Raw genomic sequence first — 27,484 nt, 5'->3', positions numbered from 1 at the left:
AGCGTCCCATACCTTTGCCACTAATCACCGACCATATCATTACTGAGGTTGGATGTTTATTTGTATTATTTATACATTTTTTCATATTTTCCCCTGGACGTCTTCGGCCAAACTGGGCCTTGTCATCCATAATTTTAAATTTGGCTTCTTCGCTGAAGCAAACCTGTGAATGTGAATAACAATTATGAAGTGCGAAAATAAAATGATTTGTAACAATCTACCTTACGCCAATCGTCAACAGACCAGTCTTTATGGATCTTGGCCCAGACTAACCGTTTTTTAAACATGTGTGGTGTTAGTTTTGCCTTATTAACATGCCTGCGAAGCCCATGCCATACAAATTTGGCGTACGGTGGCCACCATAACTGAGCTTTCAACTTATTTTTTTAATCCCTATGGGTGGCCCTTCTGTATGCTACAGCCAAATTTCTAAAAATTTGTTGCGCTCTGGGAGTGGATGAAGGTTATTTTGCCACACCGGCCCTTTCGAACTGACCTTACAGGTCTGTTCTCTTTAAGTTTTTGACTTAATATTCTTACTGATTACTGGGATACACCACAATTTCGTGCTACCTCTTTCTGACGAAGTGCTGTATTCTCTAATAAAGCAGTAGTGGACGAGATTTTCTCAACACAAAGATCTTTGGATTTACCCATGTAAAGATTCCAATCCAAGATTAATCTTCTTGTTTGATGATTAAGAATTAACCAGAATCAAAAGTAACACTATTACGTAATAATGTCAAGACTTACTAGTGGAAATTTTAAATAAACTGACTACAAATCTATGTTTTAAGTAAAAAAAAAACTCAATATATAAAACAATGAGTTACTCTTCACTTTGAGCACCTTCTACTCTCATCTGTAAATTTTTGACAATTCTAAGAAACATACCCTTTTCTACGTAACTGTGTACCCAATAGTTATGCAATCCATTCAATGCCTTAGTATTCAAGTGCACATACTTTCAGTGCTATTGAAATAAAAAAACTGATATTTTTATGGTGAGTCTAATGAATTGAGCAGGGACTATAGTGGACAGTATAAGTGATCTGGGGAAATAAAAACTTTACAATCATCGTCATGGTTGTAGATTCTCGTTACTGTCAACGATACGTGAAATAACATTTCCATAGTGCTAGTTTTTACAGTTATACTGCTGAACTTTAAAAGAAGAGTTAAAGATTGCGAAAAACTTGACAAATTGAGAAATGAAGAAATTATAAATAAATGTATGAAATAAAATGTAAGAACTCGTAGATGTAAATCGAAATTTCATCTAGAGAATGTTAATTACTCAAAATAATAAACAAGAACAGTTTTATACTACAAACCATACGGCGGAAGAAGTATTAAAAGATCTTAAAACAGTGAAAAACTTTGAAGACAAGACATGCTCTAAATATACATTGAAAGTGGAAAAAAAGACAATTGAAAATTTGTATGCATTACAAGCAATTTTTGTTCTATATTTACTTAATAAAATTAAATGATCCTACCTTTATAAGCCGATATTCTTCATTACTTAGTGGCATAATTGAAGAGTAACCTGCGAGAACAGCTCCTCCAACTTCAATATTCTTCGCCAACAACATCATATACGTCATGGTTATTGATATTTCGTATAAATAACATCCGATATGACAATCACCATAATCAATAATTGCCGTAATTTCGTATAAACCTTTATCGTTCTTATCGACTATAATATTGTGTTCATTAAAATCTCCATGAATCAGTCCTCTACTAAACGATTTGGAAAATGGTAGTACTTTGTCCTCAAACTTCTTAACAATTATTTTAACTAGTTCCCGTCGTTCTACATCGGAAACTGCGTGTAAGAAATTTAGTATTTGTGGTACTGACTCAAGTAGCCAAAGTGATTTATAATTTTTGTAAGCGACATGAGTAAAAGTCTGAAACAAATATGACATTTAAAATTAGAAATAACAAAAATATTGACTGGAAATTTACATATTTTATTATTAATACAATTTAAACGATAAAGAAGCAATATTGTTAACACTTCTTGAAAATTAACTTTATTGAATACAAACTTGTTTACAATACTTTAACAGACCGACAACTATAAACTTCGAAACGCAAAATACTACTAGTCTAAACTGTCTAAACAGAAAATATTTATATTTTCTGTCTTTCCATTTTCAATTTGCTATTAAATCAATAGCGGTTCTTTACATCGAATTACTACTCTCGATCAATTCGCGTCATCATATATTTACTCTAAGTACGTTTAAATCAAAAACTGCATGAAAAATATCTAATAAAATATAGACATTAAATGAGAATTAAAAAATTAAAAGAATATCTGTCACTAAATCATTCGATTCGTAAATTGTCATAATTTAAAAGTCATAAATATCATCAAATTGTGGAGAAAACCACCCTGCAGACTACCGCGGATGTTATGTACCTAAAAAATTATAAACAATGAGAAACGAGATAACCAAGATAATGTTATAACAGTGCCCCAGAGAGTTATTGAAAGCAAAAAACTAAAACGGTAGAGGTCAGTGAAAATAGAAGTTACAGCGATGTAACAAAGAATGTAAGGAGACATGCATCATCGCAACAAGAAAAAGAAACTGATATTACATTAAAAATGATATTGGAAAAGCTCACCAAGATTGATGACAAAATAACTCAAATCGATATCAGAGTTACCCGACCAGAGCATAGCGCTAAGGGAGCTATTCCGAAAATCAGAAATGGCTAAAGACCTCCTAATAATGGCGTGGAACGCAAATGGACTGTTATATTATCAAATCTAGTTGCAAGCAGTATTAGACATTGAGAAAATTGATCTGTGTTTCGTTTCTGAAACACACTTCACTAAACAGTCATATGTAAAATTTAGAGGGTATAGAGTATATTCTACTGTACATCCAGATAATGCAGCTAAAGGTGGATGGGCTATTATAATTTAAGATAACATCTTGCATCATAAGGAATTAAAATATGCAACTGATCACACACAAGCTACAGTATGTGTGAAGATGAAAACACATACCGTAAATATAAGTATATTATATTGTCCTCCTAGACACTAGACATATTAAAAGAGAACAATATAAAGAGTTTATGAACACTTTAGGAAAACGATACCGGTGGCAACTTTAATGCAAAGAATACCCGCTGGGGCTCTAGGCTAACTACAACCAAAGGAAAAGAACTATTGTCAGCTGTTAAAGAACAAAAGGATGAAATAATATCTACTGGTAGACCAATATACTGGCCTACCGATAGGAACAAAATTCCAGACCTGAGAGATTTCTTTATTTACAAAAATATCTCAGCTAACTATCAGGATTTGAACATGAGGTCTGATCACTCACCAATAATTTTTACTATGAGTGATACAGTGATCAAAAAAAAGTTCAATACAATATTGATTAATAAAAAAACGGACTGGGAGAGCTTAAAATAAACCTTGAAGACAAAATTAATCTTGCTGTGCCATTGAGAAACACGAGGAAACTTGATGACGAATTAGAAGTTTTTATAAAAAATATCCAACAGGTAGGTTGGGAAAATACTCACACAACAACTTCTAGAACAAAAGGAAACAACTATTTAGAGAGCTCCACGAGACAAAACTAGTCTAAATAATGCTACACAAAAACCAAAAAGGGAGATAGAGAATATAAAAAATTCAATAATTAATTCTTTTTTAGGTAATTTAACAGCTGACTAGAACACAGATTATTCGTTATGGAAGGCAACAAAACGAATGAAGAGACCAATATTCATTCTCCTCCTATCAAGTTGAAAAACGGCAACTGGGCTAGAAGTAACGAACAGAAAGCAGAACGATTTGCAGATCATTTAGAAAGCACGTTCAAACCCAACGACAATGATGGTGAAGAATTGAGATGGTAAAAACCATTCCAAACCGAGGAAAGAATGTAGCCAAAGTCATTATGATCGCCAAACCAGGTACACCTCCTAATGAAGTGATATCCTATCGACCAGTATCACTCCTTCCGGTGATGTCAAAACTATTTGAAAAACTTAGAAAAAATCTTATACCAAATCCTCAATTTGGCTTCAGAAATAAACATTCCACTATAGATCAAGTTCACAGAATAACAAATATAATAAAAAAAACATTAGAAGAAAAGAAAAAAAAAGCCTGCTCTACCATCTTCTTGGACGTAACACAGGCGTTCGATAAAGTCTGGCATGAGGGTTTAAACTATAAACCAAGAATGGTCATGCCTAACCAGTATTCAGAAATCTTAGAATCATACATTGCGAATAGATATTTCAGAGTAAAACAAGAAGTGTACACCGACTTAAGGGAGATCACAGCTGACGTGCCATAAGGGAGTGTATTAGGTCCAGTCCTGTACCTGTACACATTGTATTCGTGTGACATTCCAGAGCTAGAATGTCGACTGAATGTGTACTGATAAGTTGCAATTATCAGTAAATAAAATACATACCTAGACCAGAAAATTGCGAATAAAATTAAATAAGACTAAATCTGCACACATTAACTTTACAAATAAAAAAAAAAAATAGAAAATTTCCCAGTTAGAATAAATGATACCCAAGTTCCTTATGCCACATCAGCAAAATACTTGGGCATCGCCCTAGACGCGAGGCTGCGCTGGAGTGTCCATGTCAAAAAGAAAAGAGGGGAGCTTGATATTAGATATAAGAAATTATATTGGCTGATCGGAAAAAATTCAACATTATCCATTCATAATAAGTTATCCATTTACAAGCAAGTACTGAGGTTAGTATGGGCACATGGGTGCCAATTCTAGGGCTGTACCAAAGTTAGTAATCTACATATTATCCAGAGATTTCAAAACAAAGTACTGAGGAACATTGTTGATGCTCCTTAGTATGTCAGTAACAGCAACCTCCATCAGGACTCGGGTATGGAAACTGTGACCGAAGTAATCAAGAGAAGCAGCAAGTTACGAGCAGAGGCTGCATAGTCATATGTGAATGTCGCTGAACTAAAGAGAAGACTCATAAGGATAAAACCATTTGAGTTAGTGTAAATGTGTAAAAGTTTAGTGTAACAAGCAGAGTATAGTGATGTGATGTTAGTGCATGTTAGTTGTAGTGCATTAGTTAATAGATAATAAAACTTGTGACCAGATAGCAATATACAAACACCGTACAGGTGTTATAAAAAAATAATAAATACATGTCATCCGATTAATAACAACATTGAATCATCTGTTAAAATTTTTATATTTCTTGTTTTAGAATAATTTCATATAAATACAATTATTATTTTTATTTATACTATTTAGTTTATATAATAAATAAACTTACTATCAAATAATATTTATTTATATTTTATAATTAATTTAGTATTTAGTCTGAACTTAACAGGTATGTCAGCAGTAAACAACGTATGGTTTGTTAATACGTTAACAGGTGGCATTTGGACCAAACATAATATTATAATGAATGTGTTTAAAATATAAAAAATAAATAATAAAATTACTTTGTTCGATTTAAAAATTCCGAAAACAGTCGTTACGAATCGAATCTTTTAGTCACAGATATTCTTATAATTTTTTACTTCTCATTTAATGTCTATATATAATTAGTTATTTTTTATGCTGTGTTAAATTGAAAGCCGCTTAGAGAAAATAAATCGATGTAATGAATCGCTATTTTGTGACGCTATCTGTGAGGTCGCCATCTTGTGGCGCTAGTTCAATTACCCTTGACGACGCCATCTTGTAATTCTAGTTCAGTCACGCTCGCCTTAACATTTTACTGTAGAGAAAAAAAGTAATACAACGCCAGTATAGAAGCATCGCTTTAAAAACGATGTTTTTAATAATTTTTAAATTATTTTTTATGTTGTTATTAATATTCCCGACCTATTTGAGAAGAAGGATAAGTAAACTATCATTATGGAAGTTATCACGAAACTATTTTTATTTCTTTTGTGAATGTGATTGAGAAACTCTTGATAAAAGAATTAAAGGATAAAGAAATGGATAAAACAAGAATGTTATTGAAACGATAACATTTGATATTGATATCAACTTATTTGAGAAAACCCACATGTTCAAAAATTATCATTTCATGAAAAATTAAAAAAAAACTGTATTTAAAAATAGTTTAAAAATTCATAAAAGCAAGTATTCCAATATAAAGTATGAGAACTTTCTGTACCGTTTTTAGCCAAACAAAAAAAATCTTATGATCTTGTGAGAGAAAAAGAATAAAATGGCGTTTTTTCTTTATATGTGGAGTTTCTAGAATAAAGACAAAACTGTTTTTAAAAATATTTATTAGATTAAAATAAGATGAAATACATTAAAAACTAATCCGCTCAATCTTTATTAACATCGTCTTCGCCGCTATCAACAGTTGGCCATTCAAATATTTGCCGATAAAATTTTTCAATGTTTTCATCTTTTTCTACGATAAATCTCTAGAACTTTTTGATACTCAACATCTTTCTTGCACTTATTGGGACTTTTGCATTAAGGTACGCAATTACTTTGGGAAAGGATGTTTCTAACCTACATTCATGCTTTATTAGGCGATCAATTAAGTCGCGAGCAGTTGCAACACCTTTGTCCTCCTTGCTGTAGCTAAAGTGTATAAAATTAGAAATTAGAAAAGAAACTTTATCTTCCTTTCTAACACCTTTCTGTAGACAAAGAATTTTTTTGTAGTAAACAGGCCACCATTTTTTATAATCTTTTATCAATGGGTTCTATTCATCTATTACGTATGCGAAAAATTTTTTTTGTGCTTGAACTAACAATCAACGAAACATAATCTTTTACTGGAAATAGCCAGTAACCCATAAGTTTTGTCTTCACCGTAGCAAAATTCCTGTTACATGGCATGTAGGAATGTCCCCTTATGGAAAAATACTGGTTCACACTTTGAAATCCTCCGAGGTCTGTAAGGGCTAAGCACACACTCTAAGAACTCTATATTTCTTATTCTGACTACCACATCTATCAGAAAAATATGGAAATGTTTTTTTTTTCTTTATTAACCACATCATCTACTTGGAGTTATTAGCGGGAGAACATAATATACAATTAATTAAATTACAAACAGTCAGGATTTGTACAGTTGTACATTACAATTAAGTTGGTAGTATTGTAGTACAATATTTAAGTTAGGATTAATTTCACAATATGGTGTTATTAGTAACTAAAGTTATTATAAATTAAATGGAAATGTTTCGTTTGGTGGAATCTCTCTGTTTATAAATTCATTAATAAAGGAGCTCATTTGGTATTTTTTGTTTATACCTTCATGATATACATAAAACATGGTTTTCCTAGTTTTTAGGTCGTGAATATTAAAAATATTTGCAGTTAGTAGATGAAGGTAAAATTTGTCTTAAACCGAAATTAGAGGAAGGGCAAGATTTTGAATGTAGTCTACCCAAATTGCTTCTACAGTAGCATCTGTTTGGCTTAACTCATAAATCGAATTCATCTGGCTATAACATTTTTTGGTATCTTCTTTGGTAAACAATTATCCCCGCCCTAGCTACAAATTTAGGAACGGAGTCTTGGCCTTGGACTTAATTTTGTTTGAAAGTTCCTTACAGGTGCAGCCGGTCTCGACCTGTGGTCTACCAAAAGACAAGCTAAAACGCTTCTTTAATATCTTGGGGAAAAAGCTGTACTTCACAGATGATTCGGGATTTTTTCATAAAAAATGACCAGCCCTTGAATGAATGAAACTTGAGTGACCAGACCTCCAAGTTTAGCATTTCCTGGCCTAGAGGACACAGAGTATTTATATGATTTGCTTTTTGAGTTTGAATTATTTTTATCTACTCTAGGTTGTTTCCTTGTAATTTCGGAACACTCAATTGGCTTGCATAATATTATATACCTATCAATCTTCTTCATTGTGTTATATAGGATAAAAATTTATCAATTCAAGAAAACAGCGTGACCTACAACTAAAAGTAAAAAAGCTAAGTGACATTTTGATCGACAAAACAAAATTATTTATCTTACCACCATGGTTCACCCATTGTTCGTTAATTTACTTTGGTGCCTAGAGAAGAATGAAAATCCCCATAATATGACGGTAAAAAAGTCGCTATATTGTCGCTACGTAGAGATAGTTCAAACACTCCTGACCATGGAGCTGCGCGAAGGCGGAGTTAAATTCACGTAAAGGCAGAAAGGTTCTATTGTAAGTGGAATTATACAGTGCATAGTACAATGCGTTTCGCATGGAAGTGGGGACTAAACCAAATTTCGTCTACTGCGCCGTGGTCAGGAGTGCTTGCACTATCTCTATCATTGCTGAAAAGCCAATTTAAGGGGAGGGGGTAGTCCGCCGGAGGCCCAACCGTGGAAGGCGGAAAATTTTGAGGGTGCTACGCCCAATTTTTACCCAAAACTCGTTAAAATTGTTTAAAAGAAAACGGTTTTGGTGCCTTTGTTTAAAAAAAATGAGTTAGGTATCTGCTAAAAATCGTTGTTAATTTTTTTAAAGTCTACAAATCTTAATAAAATGCATATTACTATCTTATTTAAAATGTCTGTACTTTTATCAACCAGAACAGAAAAAAAATATTTTTTAGCTGGCATTTTAAATTCTCGCAAATTACAGGCGAAAGAACATTTTTTACAATTAAACTACATTTCGTTCTACTTATTTTACTTAATTTTTTCACATAATTAAGAACCAATAAAGATCAATTTTGAGATGTCCACAATATGTTTTATAGAATTAACACTATAATTATGTGAAAAACCAATAAGGAATATCATAGATCAGCAATCATCACGCCTTTAGTAACTTTTTTCTGTTCAAATAAAATATTTATTGTTTTGGTATTGGAAACCTTATCAGGGTTTAATTTATACTTTATTGTTTTGGCATGTTTTTAGTAAATCGGACCTTTTCGGTTGACAAATTAATATTACAGCAAATGCACTTAGCTCTACCGTCTGTAGTTTGAAATAACCATCCAGAGAAAAGAGGATCTTCTAACCCCGGTCCGGATGTTGGCCATCATCAAGGTTATCATCGTTTTGTTGTCTACTCTGCGAAACAGCTCCGTGGAGGTCATTCCAAACCATTGTCAGAGGTTTTATAACCACGAGATACGACGGCGTCCCGGTCCTCTCCTGCCAAATACTTTACCCTGCATAACGAGTTGAAGAATTGAAGAATTGAAGAATTAATCTTCTAACCACTTGATAGAAAAAATCTGTTTTCGTGATTTGCCCTTTTCTGATGTCTTTGTCCTTTTCTTATCCAGCTCTTGATTTCCAGTGTCATGAGTTTCCTCAGAGTCACTATTATCTGATTCTAATGCAATTCTAATTCACTTGACAATAAAGCAATATGTTGTTACCGTATTGAATAATTTAATATAGACTTATCTCTTTTTGCTGTTGAAGTTGACGCTTCAAAGTATTTCTTTATGGTATTATCAATCATTGTATGATGAAACAATAAACAAATACCAAGCGATTATTGCGTCACAAATAAATAATCCATATATCCCAACAGACCAAGAACCAGCGAGAAGAGAAACGAAATACCCTGCCGGCACGAGAGCGAAAGTTGCGTGCATGTGAAAACGATGTATTCCGGGGAAGTCCCGAATAAAGAGAAGCGCAAAACAACTGTCAGATTACAAAGCAACTGATAATCAGTAGCACCATGTTCTTAAACTCCGTCTACACTCTCAATCGAAGTTCTTTGGACGAAGTGCCGAAGTGAAGTTAATCAATGCGGGGCAACTCTCTACATACTCGTGAAGTCGAGTAATGTAGTGTGACACTTCGTATTCGAACTTCGGGCCCTTTGACTCAAACGCGAAAAACCGACACAGAACGGAAGTACTCGTACTCGCTGAACACTCTCGTACTCGCTTAACTTCAATCAACTTCGCGAGTAGTATAGTGGCCGCTTTAAATAATTGGATTTTTCGAAAAATACAATAATTGCTTTTTGTAGTGTATTGTATTTTTTAAAATAAATATGATATATTTTATTTTATGCTCGAGAAAGTCACTACGAAATGGCTTTTTTTTTTGTAAATCGCTGCTACGTCGCAAAGCACATAAAAAGCCACTATTTTTGCGGTAAGTCGTTACCAGTGGCAACACTTATGCAACACATGTCACTTGTCACGTAGAAGTTAAAAGCCGTATAATCGAGAAACACCACATGTCCAGGACTCGTGGGGTTTCTTAAATAAATATATATTTTACACTAGCGTTAAAAGTGTTATATGGGTTGGACATTTTTTATTTCTCTTTAAACTATGCATCTATATATTGTTAAGTTAAAAGATTCGAAGTGCCATATTTATGGACATGTAGAATTTCTTAATCCGTGGGGAGTTGTCTATCTCCCATCGGACGTGTCCCCAGGTGGTGGACAGGGGAACGCCCTAACCGGTCATAGGACCAGTGGGTAGTTGGGAAATAAAAATACCAACCACAATCCAAAACAGACTAAGATATGTTAACCCTAACAGAAGAGTCCCTGGCCCAGCAGGTTGGGGGTTGGGCGGGAACTGGCACTCTCGACAAAAGAACCCATTCCATATATTATATCTGCAACCAAAGCCAACACATAGATCGTGTGGGATATCTTGTAAACCGAAGATGCTTTCCCGACAAACTAGAACAACTGTAGAGAATTACCAGACAAAGAGAAGAGAAAAAAGAGGATACAAAAAAAATGAAACCACCTAGATACGGAACTTAGATATATAGAAAACCTTAACAGAGAGAAATAATTCATGAGCATTCTATAAGAAAGTTAACATCAACAGAAAAGAATTTAAGGCAACCAAAAGACAATGCAGAAGTCAGATTTGCGACATATTAACAACAAGAAAAGATGTATTGAGTAGATGGGTGGAATACTTTAACCAGGCACTTAATATGGAGAAAGAAGAAGAAAACCTTAAAGACGAAAGAGATGAGGTAAGGGGAGCAGACGAGGGGGAAGATGAACCACCAACGATTCGTGAAGTTAAAGATGCAGTTAAAAAACTAGCCAGAAACAAATCACCCTGAATAGATAATCTCCCAGCTGAGCTATATAAAGGAGATGGCCATGATACCATTATGGCATTACAGCAGCTTATAAAAGGAATATGGACACAGAAATCCCTCTCCAACGATTGGAATATTGAAATACTTTGCACCATACACAAAAAAGGAGATATCATTGAATGCTTTAACCACAGATGAATTACGCTTTTAAATGCAGCGTAGAAAATATTTTCCACAGTACTATGTCACTGTATGGCATCATATGCAGAACGGATAGTAGGAAAATACCAGGCTGGTTTCAGAGGTGGTAAATCTATAATTCATCAGCTGATTGCAACCCTAAAACAAATTTTGGAAAAAACACTGGGATATGGCATTGATACTCATTACATATTTATAGACTAAAAAGGAGCCTACGACTCTGTGAATAGAAGAGAAATGTTCAAAGCAATAAAAGAGCTAGGAATACCAAATCAGTTGGTAGATTTAACAAAACTAACTCTTAAAAAAGTTGAATGTAGAGTACGAATTCAGGGGAACTGTCTGAACGTTTTAAAACAAATAATGGGCTGCGCCAGGGAGACCCTCTCTCCTGTATACTGTTTAATCTGTCTCTGGAAAAAGTAATACGTATGTCACAAATCACAACTACTGGTTCAATATATAATAAATCAGTGCAAATCCTGGCCTATGCTAATGATACCAATATTGTTGGGAAAACGAAAAACGTTGTACGAGAGGCGTATATAGTATTATAAGAATCAGCTACAGAAATGAGTTGTTTATTAATAAATACCAACAAAACAAAGTGAATAAAAATAGGCACGCAACCACAAATCCTACGACCACTCGTTATAGAAAACGACGTATTCGAAGCAGCGAACAAATTTGTATACCTGGGAGCACTCCTTTACACTGAAAATAATACTACCGCAGAGATAAACCACAGAATTTTCACGGCCAACAGATGCTATTTTGGGCTCAATCTCCTCCTTAAATCCACAATTATATCGAGAAATACAAAAATGAAACTCTACAAAACAATAATACGCCCAGTCCTAACATATGGTTCAGAGACCTGGACTCTAATATAAAGTAATGAAAACATGTTAGGATGTTTCGAAAGAAAAGTACTAATGCAAATCTATGGAGCAGTGAATGATAATGGAGTGTGGAGATGATACAACTTCGAACTTTATAGAATATACCAGGAACCTGATATCGTAAAACATATTAAGATAGGACGTCTGAGGTGGATAGTACATGTAATGCGGATGAAACAAAATAATCCAGCTAGAAAAACGCTCTTTAATAGACCCATTAGTCAGAGAAGAAGAGAAAGACCTAGAAAAAGGTTCCTTGATAACATCGATGAAGACATAAGGAATATGGGAATACGTGCTTGGCGGAGAAAGGCGATGAATAGGGATGACTGGAGAGAAATTCTTGAGAAGTCTAGGACCCAGGCAGGATTGTAAAGCCAGAATGATGATGATGATGAGAATTTTTCAAATAAGCGATTTAAATATGGTCATGGAATAATGTTTATAACGTGTGATTTTAATTTAGAAGATTAGTACCTTCAAAGCCATATCCATTTGTGCAGCACTTTGTCCGACTTCATAAAATAATTCTGATGTCCATGGTACTTTTGCTATTACTGTTCCTTTTATAAATTTTAGTGCTCTTACTATGTGACTTCCACTTCCAAAGTTGTGTAATACAAAGTATTGGTTGTCCTTGGTTTTAATGGGCAAAGAACATTTAATACCATTTTTACCTATAAAACAGTAAATATCTAAAATTGCGTTTGAAAAACTTAAAGCTATAAAATAAAGTTATAAATGTATTACCCCCATTTAATTTTAGTTCAGGTAGCGGAGCATATAAAATCAACCTAGAGTAGGTTTGAATATTTTCATGGAGGTTATATATAAAAAAAATATTTAACAATATCTCATACAAAGTTAAGTTTTTATAAAAAAAAGGAAGCGGAATATAAGCATGTTTTTAACACTTCACCAAATCCTGCTCAAAATATTACAACGAATTAAATAAATGTGTTTAAGAGGCATTTGACCTGAAAGTAGAAGTTTTAATATATTCCACTATTTATGCAGTATCATTTTCAAAGAAGATTGTCAAATTAGGAACAGACTCTTTAATAAATAATATAGGCCAGGCAAATAAGCAAAACAGTACCCTGTTGTGGCACTGAACCGGCCAGTCCAACGACAGTTGTTTTGAGTTGTATGGTGATTTTCAAAATTAAAAAGCTTCTTCAATAAGCCTCATCCCTTGTTATTTCAATAACTCTCTAGTCTATATACTCCAGCTTTCCCACCCAAAATCATCGCACAAGTCAAAACAAAACGTAAAATGATCTGGGAGTATAAAATTTTCCGAGACCCCCTCACCAAAGCAGAGTATAACAGGCTCTCGGCGTCGATAAGGTTGGAAATAAACAGACTGAAACAAATACAGTGGATGCGAGTTACGGCCAACCTGAACTACCAAGAGGGTGCTAAATTCTGGAACCAATTCAAAGTGCTAATGAAGCTAAAAACGTTCAACCACGTTCACATCTCACATTCAATAACGTCATTCTTAGTAATGTACAAGACAAGGCCCAAGCTTGCAGAAATACACTTCAAGCCGCACTCGTTTCCCTAAATAATCCCAATTTCAACGAAAGATCCAAAAGGGAGGCCGAACGAAGAGTGGAAGATATATTATATTATATAGGGCCTCATCCTCAACCGATGATGGCCCCTGTGACTGAGGACACCATCAGGCAGATGTGTAACATTGGTAAATACACATCTCCTGGCCCAGATGACATTCACAGAAGATGCCTCAAAAATCTTCCAGAGAATATAGTTCCGTTGCTCACCATCATAATTAATGCATGTCTTAGGCTGAGCTATTTTCCAATTCCATGGAAAGTTGCCAGCACAGTTATGATTCCCAAACAAGAGAAACCTCTAACCAACTCTGAATCGTATAGACCCATTTCTCTACTGAGCACCCTAGGTAAAGTCTACGAGAGGATCCTTAAGAAAAGACTCGTAGAATTCCTAGACGCTCACTTTGCCATTCCTAATTGCCAATTCGGATTCAGGGCTGAACATTTCAAGCAAAATGCTTTGGTTGAAGCAACCACTTTTATTTTACAATCAATTAACGAAAGGAAACACGTCATAGGAATATTCCTGGACGTTCAGAAGGTATTCGATCAGGTCTGGCACACAGGCTTGGTAAAAAAACTCCACCTTGCTGGACTGCCCACTCCTTTCGTTAAACTAATAAATTCCTATCTCTCCAATCGGACGTTTAGAATCAAAGTTGACGACATCTTATCCACACCTTTTACTCCACAAGCTGGAGTACCCCAGTGCTCATTCTTGCTCCAATATTATACACAGTCTACAATAGTGATATCCCCGCTCTCAGTGTAGATCGAAAACCCTTCTTCTGTATGCGGATGACACTGCTCTCCTCAGGTAAGGGCCACATAGAGAGCGTGGACAAATGTCTGTATTCGAAAGACAAAACTATCTAGATCGAGTCATTGGATGGTGCAATAAATGGAAATTGACTATAAACACCTCCAAAACACAACTTATATAATTTAAATCTTCCAATTGTCGTGATGTTCATGGCCGGATAACCTTGTTAGGAAAAAAAACTTATTCTCAGAAATTTGGTTTTCTATTTAGGAGTTCATTTTAGCAGGACTCTCAACTGGAAAACCGACATACAAGATACCCTAGACAGGGTAAGAAAGAGGTTTAAACTTCTGGCAGCGCTGTCCGATAAAATGGGCAGGACGCCATCTAAAACATTATTGCACACCTACAAAACCTTTATAAAAACCTTTTAAAATCCACCTCTACAAAAATTAAAAAAAAATCCATCTCTACATCTACACAAGTATTCGTCATTACGTTTACCACACCCCCCTTGTTAAGAAAAAAAGAAAAAAAAAGGAGTACCCCTTTCTTGAAGAGGCAATACCCTAAGGACTTATATGTTTATTTTAGTCGATTTTTGGACTTCATTGGTTAATAACAAATTAAAGCAAAAGAACTTTTTTTCTAAAATCAACTTAGATTATATTATAGACTTGACGAACGTCCAAACTAACGTTCAAAACACGTTGTTTATTTTTTACCCACAAGCTGAATCTTGTTTTAATCGAAAGAATATATGATTCTGAAATATTTCAGTAAAAATTTTATCCAAAGTTCACCTCGGGATCCTGATTATTATAAACGAAAGAATAACTTGGTTATTTAAAAAAAATTATTTGATGAAAACTTGTTACAAATAAACAGATTCCCATGGTAAACTTTGGGTACAATTTTTACTATAATGTAGCATCATATTCTTTCGATTAAAGTAAGATTCAGCTTGTGAGTAAAAATAAAAAATGTACTTCAAACGTAAACGTTTAGACGTTTCGTCAAGTTCATATATTTTGTTTATGAAGTTCATATATTACGTTTATGGATATTTTAAACTGACTTATGCCATAAAAAATCAAAATGGACTTGCGCATTTTGGACTTCACCTCATATTTTCTGTTTTTTAAATTCAATGTCCAACCTATTGAAAAATGGCCTTTAAAAAGGTTAAAATCGGCTTTTTTCAGCATTTTAATTAAGTAGTTATTATTTTCAAAGTAAATATTTTATAAAAAAAAAACACAGGAGTAACTTTCGTCTTAGAATAACTCAAATTATTTCAATAATTTTTTAGCAAAAATTTTTTTTTATATAATTTGTTTAAAAATTGGTAAATAGACAAATAATAATAAATAATAATTAAATGAATAAATAAATAGGTTGCCACCGAAAATTGTCCACTGAGAAAGTTTTTCCATTAAAAAACACTCAAATTTTTATTTAAGATTTTTTATTTCTAAAGCAATACGTAGAAATCATTAAATAGGATAATTTTTGTGTTTTTTTAATCTATTAAAATAAATCAATAACAATTTATTTACGACATTTATTAAAGAAGTATATTCGCTTCATCTGACAGTTTTGGACCTACCAATTTTGACATTGTTAAATTCATGCGAAATTGATAATTATTAATAATTAACTTTTTAATTATACTTTTTCAGTTTATTTACAAAATAAATGTAGTATTAAAAACTGGGTTTCTCAAAATTCATCATAATATATATTTTCGACCACAAACGGAAAAGAAAGGGAAAAATCTAGTACTGGCAAATCAAGTTTTTCACGTGAAAGAGCATATATTTAAAAACAGTAATAGTAAAAGTTACGATATAAAAGCTAAAGTCATCAGGCACTCTGCAGCCTTGAAGCCTTATAAAATATCATTTAAGGTAAATTATTTAAATTTTCCTATTTCAATTGCATAAAAATGAAGTTATGTGATATTTACTTTTTCATATTAATAGCACGGATCCATCTTTTTCTTTTCTCTAATTTATATGTAATCTTTGGGAACCTGTTAAAACTACACTTACTATTTTTGCTATTATTAGCACAATTACACACGCAATATGTATTTGCACACATTATTGATAAAATTTATGAGTAAAAAGGGTAGGTCCAATTGTGTCATATTTCGCCGCTACGCACGCTGGCATCGTTTCAAAGTTAAAAATTACTTCAAATATTATTAAAAAAAAATAAAAAATTTAATAAAAATTGTTTAAACAAATTAGAAGGTTTATTTAACAATTTATTTATTTAAATAATAGATATTAGTAATTTACGCAAATACATAAATAAAAATTAAAATAAGGAACGTCGAAATCTAACTGCTGTCAATTTTGTCCCAAATTGACAGCAGCATAAAAACATGAAAAATTAATATTTGTGCAGGCAGTAGTAAAAAATTATTTTAATTCTTCATTTTCTGACTTCTATTGTTGCAAAAAAAATAATAATAGTGGGATGAACAAATAATAACTTTTAAAAAATTTGATCCATCGCTTTGAAATGTTGATCTTATTTTAAACACTAGAAGACCCAACATTTTCTGTAATATGAAAGTTATTAATAATATTTATAAAAAACTGACATTCCTAACTTGTTTTGCAACTTTTTAAGCAACAATTAAGGATAAAAACATTTAAAAACCGCCATTTTGACGGTTTTTATATGTATTAAGTTTATTATAAGTTTATTACACTTAAATGGCATAGCCGGATAAGAATGTCGAAATTGTCCCAGGGAAAACTTCACCTCAAATTTTGGGGTATTGTTCGGCATCAGAAAAGATTAATATTCACCAAATTTTAACACAAAATATTGACACATATCCTCAAAATTCCATGAAACGTCAAAAATTGCTTTTTGACCATAACTCGCTTAATTTTTTACAAAAATAGATTTCTGTTTTTTTTAAGGAGGGTTGGCGGGAAGTTCAAATTAATTTTTACACACTTGTTTAGGTTTTTTGCCAGCTTGTCATGGACAAAGGTGGTATCTTAATTTTTTAACCGGTTCAGGTTTAACAGAGGATACAGGAAGTGGAGTACCACCGAGTTTTATTAATATATTTCTTAATTTACGACTAAGTGGCTTAACATATATCGTCTACGTAATTTACTTTTTTATTCCAGTTAAGTATTATCATATTATCATAGCATTGTTCATATTATCATGTTCTTCGTGAAACTGTATAATTAGCTCACAGTGGACTCCGAATGAACCATTTTGGACTCTTAGAACAGGACTTAGGATGATTTAAAAGACGAAAATCTTGTTAGAATCTTCTTTTTTCCGAATATTTCGCCAAATATTATTCAACTAACTTTTTTTAAAAACTGAAATCAGGACCTTAAGTTGAACCTTAAATTTGACCCTGTGACGTAAACCACTTTGCTAAGCAATATAAATCAAAATTGATAATTTAATAAATAAAAAGGTTTTGCCATTTCTTTTGGCATTGTAATATCATTTAAAGTCTGAAATATATTTAATCGTATGGTGATTATCGTTTCCACACCTGATGAGTTTCAAAAATCAATTTGAGAAAAAATATTTTCGATTTTTCGCCAGATTTTTAGTTCCGAGAGAGCAGTATTCAGTACTTAAATTAACTAAAAAATTAAGTTATATTTTTTTAGCTTGATGAAGTATCTGACAGTTATTCAAACTGATATGAATTGAAAACTACAGTTGAGTTTATCTTAACTAACAAAAATAAACAAGTTCAATGATACCTGATATGGTTATTTATAAGATTTGATACATTTATTACTTTTAGTTTTCCTTCTTTTCCATGTCAGTGCGTTATCGATAGCAATGTTTTCCTCTTATTCATTATATTATACAAACAACTTTTTGAATGCTTCTTTCAAAAATATTACTTTTATTAGGTTGAATTTTTATTGCAAGTGAGAACTTTCTTATGTACGAATAAAAATGTTTTAGAATAATATTAATTTGTACCCAGAATATAATCAAATAAAAATATTTGTTTTTATTTTTTATATAATTTTGATCTTATAGGTACGCTATTCTAAAATGAATTGATGATTTAAACCAAACAAATGCAAACAGTAGCACAATACATTATTAGTATTTATGGCCACGCTGCCAAGAAGAAGCAAAAAACTTGTAAACACTTTATTTATTTGTATTTATTGTTACCAACATTTAACCCTTAATTGGTACTGCAGGGTCCCAGTGGACCTCAGGACAAAGAATATGCTTTGTAGTTTTGCTACTAATTAAAAAATGGCATTGTGACTTTATGTAATCTTTCATGACTAGTATTTCTGTGGTTTATTATGCAACACGTGTTAAAATAAACTCTAATTTAGAGAAACAGTACCGAAAAATCATACAAGACCCCACTATACCGTTAATGAAGTATTATATCCACTTAAATTTTATGTTTTTTTTTTAATAAGTTTATGACTAATTATTTTGAATAAGCAAATAATAGTTGAATCGTGCATTTTAGGTTAGGACATTTATTTGAGGATGGCTTTATCGAAGGCAATAAAGATGATGATGAGTTGCGCGCTATAGTAGAAGATCCAGAATTTTATAACTCGTGCGTAGACCACGACACTTCGTCGGCAGCTTCGCTGGAAAGTAATAATTCAAAATATGAAGCTGAAGATAGACCGACAAAAAATGATGATGAACAGGAGTGTAGATATGTATTCAGCTCATAAATATTATTTTAGTAACAAAAACTGTTATGTATTATGTATGTGGTCAAAATAATCATCTAAAGTAAAATAATATAGTTATGTTATTACCTGGTACAAAAATGAGGCAAAAACTATTGATCCATGTACTCTCATTATGGTAGTTATTTCTCACAAACGAATTTTTACAAATATATTTGATGCATACCAACAATAAAATAGATCTTTGAAGACTTTAGTATTATTCTCCTCAATCAACGTTTACCAAATCCCTGAATATGATCGAATTAAGAGCTTTTGTTGGATTACTGTATTTATATGGTGTAATAAAGTCCAAACACGAAAATATTTTGGGACTTTCTGCTGAGGATGGCACAGGTTGTGACATTTTTCGTGCCACTATGAGTGCTCGTTGATTTATGTTTATATTGTCTTCTTTAAGGTGTGATTGTATTACTGCCAGAGAATCTAGAAAATCCAACGACCGTTTAGCTGCCGTGAGGGAGATATTAAATCTTTTTATATCCAACGTATAAAAGTATTATTACACATCCGATGTTAATCTTAACATAGAAGAGATGTTGGTTTCTGTTCGCAGTAAATGCAGGTTTCGAATCTAAATGCCTAATAGGCCTGCAAATTACGGTTTAAAAATATTGTGCTTGTGCGATTCCAGAACTTTCTATTTATATAACGCGTTTGTGTATGCAGGCAGGGATGATACAACTGAGAGAACTTTATTAATTCAAACTCAAACTGTTCTAAAACTTATAACACCAATTGAAGGTACCAATGAAAACTAACATGGAGCAAACATATAATCCAGAAGAATCACTCCAGAATAAATGTGAAACCTTTAACAAGATCAGAGAAAAACATTTAATAGGAAAGAAAGAGAAGAGGAAAAGTTAAATAAATGACAATATACTGCAACTCATGGAAGGAAGACTAAAATCAAAGAAAAAAAAATATCGTACACAAATATTCCGAGATAAATAAGAACCGAAATATGAAAGGTCAAAGAAAGTTGGTTAAAAATACGATGTGAAGAGATAGAGGTATTGCAACAAAAATACAATACATTTATTATGCATAAAAAGATAAAACAACCAGCTGGTCTTCAAAAGTTCAACACAGCTACCAAACTGCAAATTTAATCATGTCAGATGAAGTGGGAAAAGCAATATCACAAATAAAAGACGGCAAAGCTCCTGGATTTAACAATGCATATGCTGAACTCATAAAGCCATTTAACACCGACGGTAGTTAAAGACTAACAAAAATAATGGCATACAATTAAACGGAGTAATACCAAGATCATGTCTGAAGTCAACGTTTATTGCTCTATCCAAGAAAACAAAATTCGTATCCTGCAATGATTTCCGGATCATCAGCGGAACACGTTCAAGTCCGACAACGCGACTGTCGCGTTCAGTGAATATAGCCTCAGAGGCCAGCAACGCGAGTCGCGCGGTCTTTGACTATATGACAATATATGAACGTTATATCAACGGATTTTTCACGAATTACAACAAATATCTGCTGGCCCCTTCGAAACACTGGCATATACTGGAGTTTGTGTTTGGTTTTCGAATTCTGATGTTAAACTTTATTCTGAGTATATGACAATGTATGAATGCTATCTAGGCGGATTTTTCAAAAATTATAACAAATATCTTCTGTCCCATTGATAAATTGGATGATAAAATATGAAACCCTCAGTTTCATTGCATACTTTTTAAATATTCAAGCTAGACGTGCTCGAAAAGACAAAATTAGCTGTAATAAAAGGTTGTAAAGTAATAAAATTAAAAGCATCGGTAAGCTTTGAAACAATCACCAGATCTATTTAGATTATATTGCATTTGCAATAATTTGTTGTATTATCATAATCTAATCCCGTCGGTTTATTTTGCTATGCATTCAGTAATATTTTCTACGCCTTCGGTGTTAGATGTTTTTTGGTTTTATTGTTAGTCATTGCACGTGTTTTGCTAAATACTTCAATTTTAAATTATTTTTAAAATGAGTGATGAATATTGCCAACCTTCGACTTCTAAACGAGGTAGGTGGGAAACTTCTTAGCCAATCTCAGATGATGAATTATTACACATATTAGAAGATTCACATGACGCTAGTGACGCAAGTGATGAAGATTTATATTGTGATCAAGATGATCGGACAGACGATCCTAATTTACAAGAAGAATCCGAAGATCATGATGTTGATGATGAGTCTCAAAATATTATTGAATGGTCTTCAGAGGTTCAACATCCTACAGTGCTACCATTTACAGCAATACCAGGATTAAAAATTAATGTGGGTGGCAGCAATCCTATTAATTACTTCAATTTATTGGCATGTGAATTATTCTATGACCTGATTATTCAAAATAGCAATTTATATGCCGTTGATATTCTTTCTCTAAGTAAATCTGAGAAAAGTAGAATTGCAGCTTGGAAGGATATAACTGTAGAGGAATTTAAAATTTTTCTTGGTTTGTTGTTTCACATGGGAACCATAAAAATTAATCGTATGAATGATTATTGGAAGAAAAATCATTTATTTAGTATTCCAGTGTTTAGACAATACATGAGCCGAAATCGTTTTATGTTGATTTTGCGTGCCTTACATTTTAACAATAATAGTGACAATAACCAGTCCAGACTTGCCAAGATATCTCCATTATTAGATTTTTTTAATATTAAAATGGAGAATCTTTATTATCCAGAAAGAAAATTAGCCCTGGATGAATCTATGATTTTATGGAGAGGAAGACTTAGTTTTCGTCAATTTCTCAAGGGCAAACGACACAAATATGGTGTCAAACTGTATACTTTGGCAGAATGTACCGGGATGATTCAACGCATATTAGTTTATAGTGGAGCTAGTGACCCTGTAGTTGGAGGACGTAATCATACGGAAACAGTAGTGCTAAATTTGATGGATTCGAAACTAAATGTTGGTCACTCCTTATATACGGATAATTTTTATAATAGTGTTCCATTGTGTAAAAAACTACTTTCGGTTAAAACTTATCTTACAGGAACATTAAGAACAGGAAGAGCGGATAATCCACACGAAGTTGTTTCTCAAAAATTAAAACAAAATGAACTGGTGAGTGCTTACAATAATAAAGGGATATGTGTGTGTAAATGGAAAGATCAGCGAGATATTTTAATGATCTCTTCCGAATTTGGTCATGAAATTATTCCAACAATATCTAGGAAAGAAATTGATAAAGAAAAGCCCCGTTTAGTCGCTGAATATAACAAAACTAAAGGTGGTATTGACTTAGGCGACCAGATGTTAAATTATTATAGTTGCGAACACAAAACTATGAGGTGGTACAAAAAAATAGGCATACATATTTTTCAAATTATGCTAATCAACGCATACTATTTCTATAATAATTCTAATACAAAAATGTCATTGCATGACTTTCGATTGTCGGTGATTGATAGTCTTTGGGACCAAACCCAAAAATCCCTCAAGTCAAGAAAAATTTGACGTTTCATTTGCCATCCCATTGCCCTAAATCAGCTAATGGTATTACAAAACGACGACGGTGTAAATATTGCTGGCAAACTAAAAAAGAAAGAAAGGACTCATTCTTTCATTGTGAGGAGTGCCCTGAACATCCGGCATTGTGCTTAGAAAATTGTTTTAGAGGTTTTCATGAAGAAATTGAAAATTAGATAATTAATTTGTTTTCTTGATGTTGTTGCCATTTAATAATTATTTATGTTAGTTATCTAGGTTCATAATTATATCTTTTCTCAATCAGATTATTATTATTTTTTTAAGTTCAACCGACACATTTTCTGCCCTGTGGCCACTAACGCGACTCACGCGGTGAGTTTTTTTTTGTGACCAAATTAATTTTTTTTGTACCCATATTTATTATAAATGACTTTTTAAAGTGTACCTTAAAAATTAATTAGTTTACACAAATACATCTCAGTGGCCCACTGTTTTCCCTTAAAAAAAGAGACGGAGCTGAACGTGTTAATGAGGAACATTTTAAAGTTATTTCTAAAAATCATACATCAAAAGTTATAAAGACTATGCGAAGAAAAGTCAGCTGTACACAGTTCGGTTTTGGGAACACAGTGGTTACGAGAGAGATACTCTTTAGCATACAAGTGCTATTTCAACGACGTAGAGATGTGAATTGCTATATTTATGCATGCTTTATTGATTATCATAAAGTGTTTGATACAGTGAAATACGACAAGCTGATGGATATATTAAGAAATATTGGAATAAACACCTGTGATCTAATAATTATTAGCAATCATTACTGGAACTAAATATCGTCTATCCGTACAGAGACAGGAGCATCCAATAATATCAATATCAAACGTGGAGTTGGATAGGGATGTATACTATCACCCCTGCTATTCAACACATACTCTGAGGATGTTAAAGCCAGAATTCAAATTAACGGAGAATGTATCAATAACATAAGATACGCGGATGACACCGTATTCGCTGACAGTTATGAAGCCCTTCAGAAGTAAATGAATAGACTCACAGAACTAAGTCAGATATATGAAGTAACTACTATTTAAATGGAAATAAACCACAATTAAAGGTGAACGTGAATTTATTGACGTTTCCATTTTCACTTCGGAAATCGTTCTCAAAATACAAACATTAGTAAATTAAACAAATTTTGTTTTTTTTTGTTACTTGGTGAAAAATTCTTCTAATAATTTAATTTTATCTGACTCATTTATATTGACAATTCAGACATACATTATACATTTTAAAGTAGACGACTTTAAAATGATATTGCCAATATTGTTGAGTAGCGTTCCTGGAACGACTTTACTTGTAAGATAGTTCATTCGATTACATGAAATCAACATTAACTTGAGAATATCCGTCAGAAAAAATCATAGCATTTATTCGTCTTTAAAAAGACAAACACATGCCATGATGACAGTAGAAAATCTCCTGTTAGTGATTCCATAGTAAATTATGAGGGAAAAACCAGGAAAAAAAACTTCATAATACTATCCCAACATAGTAAGTTTAGTTTACTTTCAATAAACTCCAAATTCTGATTTTATATGTTTGTTATTTAAAAAACATAAATGATGTATTCTCTATATGCTACCGACTTACTAATACTGGCATTTTCATTTTAATAACTTCCTCTTTTATAATAAGTAACCAGATCCTACTACATTCTGCCGAGGAATTTGCGATACAATTGGTCTCATTTAGCATAAGTAGAGCCGCTTCTTTGATTTTTCTCTTTTTACCATCCGTTTCTTTTAGGACTATATTTGAATCATTCCATTGAACCCTATGTTCATTATCCCATGTGTATTTACATATTTGAGATCTATCAAATTCTCTATGTTTAATATAAGATTAATGTTCACTTATTCTAACATTTAATGGTCTTGATGTTTCACCTAAATAAAACTGATAGCATTCACAAGGTATTTTATAAATGCAATTATTTGTCCTTTCTTGTTCACTGTTAGGTTTGGTTTTAGATAAAATAGATCTCAATGTGTTTGTTGTTTTGAATGTTGTTGAAATGTTGAATTTGTTTCCTATCCTTTCAAGTTTTTCTGATAATCCTTTTATGTATGATATTGTTATTTTCCTCGTATTATTCCTTGTGTATGCTGTAGGATCTCTTTCTAAGTTGTTCTGTTCTATTCGGTCGATTGTTGAAAATGCCTTATTTATAAACGATAAAGGATAATCATTTTTTAATAAAACAGATGTTAAGAAATCTTTTTCCTCCAAGAAAGAATTTTCGTTAGAACAAGTAACTTTGGCTCTATCATTTAAGGATTTAATCATTCCATTTTTAATATTAATATTGTGATTTGATTTGAAATTTATTATGAAATTAAAATTAAATTTATTTAACTAAATTCAACATTTTAACAACATTCAAAACAACAAACACATTGAGATCTATTTTGCCTAGAACCAAACCTAACAATGAGGACAAAGAATTGTATTTTTAAAACACCTTGTGAATGCGATCAGTTTTATTTAGGTGCAACATCAAGACCATTAAATGTTAGAATAAGTGAACATAAATCTTATATTAAAAATAAAGAATTTGATAGATCCCAAATATGTAAACACGCATGGGATAATGAACATAAGGAACAATGGAATGATTCAAATATAGTCCTAAAAGAAACGGATGGTAAAAAGAGAAAAATCAAAGAAGCGGCTCTAATTATGCTAAATGAGACCAATTGTGTCGCAAATTCCTCGGTAGAATGTAGTAGGATCTGGTTACCCATATTAAAAGAGGAAGTTATTAAAAGGAAAATACCAGTATTAGTAAGTCGGTAACATATAGAGGATACATCATTTATGTTTTTTAAATAACAAACTTATAAAATCAGAATTTGGTGTTTATTGAAAATAAACTAAATGCACTACCAAATACTTACCGTGTCGGGATAGTATTATAAGGTTTTTTTCCTGGTTTTTCCCTCATAATTTACTATGAAATCACTAACAGGAGATTTTTTACTATCATCATGGCATGTGTTTGTCTTTTTAAAGACTAATTACACGCTATGATTTTTTCTGACGGATATTCTCAAGTTAAAGTTAATTACATGTAATCGAATGAACTATCTTACAAGTAAAGTCGTCCCAGGAACGCAACTCAACAATATTGACAATATCATTTTGAAGTCGTCTATTTTAAAATGTATAATGTATGTCTAAATTATCAATATAAATGAGCCAGATAAAATTAAATTATTGGAAGAATTTTTCACCATGTCAATACACGTACTTTAACCTTTAATTGTGGCTTATTCTCATTTAAATAGTAATTACTCTAACATGTCACAAGAAAATAGCTTCAGAACAATATATAGATATATGGACTTCCGCTAAACATTAAGACCACAAAATATATGCTGATCTTTAAAAAAGAACAGCAAATTGGAAGAATTGGTGTGAATGGACAACCAACAGAAAGAGTAAAAACATATACCTACCTTGGTACGAACATCAATGAAAATTGGGATCATTTCCTAAAAATAAAATGTTGGATAGAGAAAGCAAGATTTGTATTTCAAAAAATGGCCAATCTATTCAAATACCGTGATTTATAAGTACCCATAAAAATCAGATTACTACGATATCACATTCTTCCTATACTGTTGTACGGAGTTGAGTCGTGGACTCTCAAAGACGCTACCTGCAAGAAAATTAAGGTTTTTGAAATGTGGCTTTATCGTCGAATCCTAAAGATATCCTATACCAATCACGTTACTAATCAGGACGTTTTAATAAAAATTCAAAAAGGAAAAGAGCTGTTAACCACAATAAAAACAGACAAAATCGAATACCTCGGTCACATTATGATGAACAGCGAAAGATATGGGTTGCTGTAATTAATTCTACCTAGGAAAAGTAGAAGGAAAACTAGGACCAGAAAGGCGAAGGATATTCTGGCATAAAAATCTACGTACATGGTTCAACACAGCAACCACAAATCTTGACAGAGCAGCAGTTTGCAAAATACAGATTACCATGATGGTCGCCAACATCCAAAACGGATAGTCACTACAAGAAGAAGAATGTTGCTAGAGATAACTCTGAAAAATAGACGTAGAAAATTACAAACTGAAGGCCAAGAGAGAACAGGATAGGAGTAGGCAGATCGCAAAAAAGGCGTACAGATGATATCGAATATATTGTAGAAAAGCAATGGATGGGAATCGCTAAGAGTAGATATCAATGAAAACAAATAGAAGTGTGTCTAGTAGTGGACGAACGTAGGATGAAAAGGAAAAAGAAGATAAGGGATGTCAGTTAATACAGGGAAACACAGAACTGTTAGTTAATATACTCGTATAATATTTAACTTACCTAAATGTTCTAAAAGAAGTGATTGTGCTTCAAAAATTTCTGGCTTTTGAGAATCGAAGGAATTTATAATTTTTAAAATAATTTCTTCACCACGATTGTCTATTAAATGGTAGTTTTTATCGTCATAGCCATTTAATTCTTTAGCTGATGTTATATTTAAGCTGTATAATTCCAATACAATTTTCTTAATATCTTCAAAATTTAAATTGACTCTAATTGGCAAGCCAGGCTGTTGAATACCCGATAGTTGTTCCATTTCTCACTCAATAAAAGTACAAACAAATCTTTTTATCATTGTATACAGTAATAACAAGATGCTGTACAAGGTGAATTCCTTTTTAAAATCAGTTTAAAGAATAGATGTTTATTTTTTAAACAATTGAAGTAAAAAAATTATCTTGTAGATAAGAGAGTACATATGTAATTTAACTATTAACATTAT

At 32.4% G+C, this 27,484-nt stretch overlaps 1 protein-coding gene across 1 annotated transcript in view; it reads right to left on the bottom strand.

The window, feature by feature from the left end:
• Window positions 1–27,384, bottom strand: part of LOC140443637 (hydroxylysine kinase) — a 32,698-nt gene extending 5,314 nt beyond the window's left edge. Inside the window, exons 1-3 of the mRNA XM_072534992.1 lie at window positions 27,043–27,384; window positions 12,596–12,795; window positions 1,500–1,916 (exon numbers count right to left, since the gene is read on the bottom strand). Of these exons, the coding sequence (XP_072391093.1) occupies window positions 1,500–1,916; window positions 12,596–12,795; window positions 27,043–27,298 (873 nt within the window). The 5' untranslated portion in view covers window positions 27,299–27,384. The remainder of the gene's footprint in view (window positions 1–1,499; window positions 1,917–12,595; window positions 12,796–27,042) is intronic.
• Between the last annotated feature and the right edge of the window lie 100 nt (window positions 27,385–27,484).

Source organism: Diabrotica undecimpunctata, chromosome 6 (genome assembly GCF_040954645.1).
Source record: "Diabrotica undecimpunctata isolate CICGRU chromosome 6, icDiaUnde3, whole genome shotgun sequence".
Taxonomy (NCBI): domain Eukaryota; kingdom Metazoa; phylum Arthropoda; class Insecta; order Coleoptera; family Chrysomelidae; genus Diabrotica; species Diabrotica undecimpunctata.
This window is presented reverse-complemented; position numbering and strand designations above follow the sequence as displayed.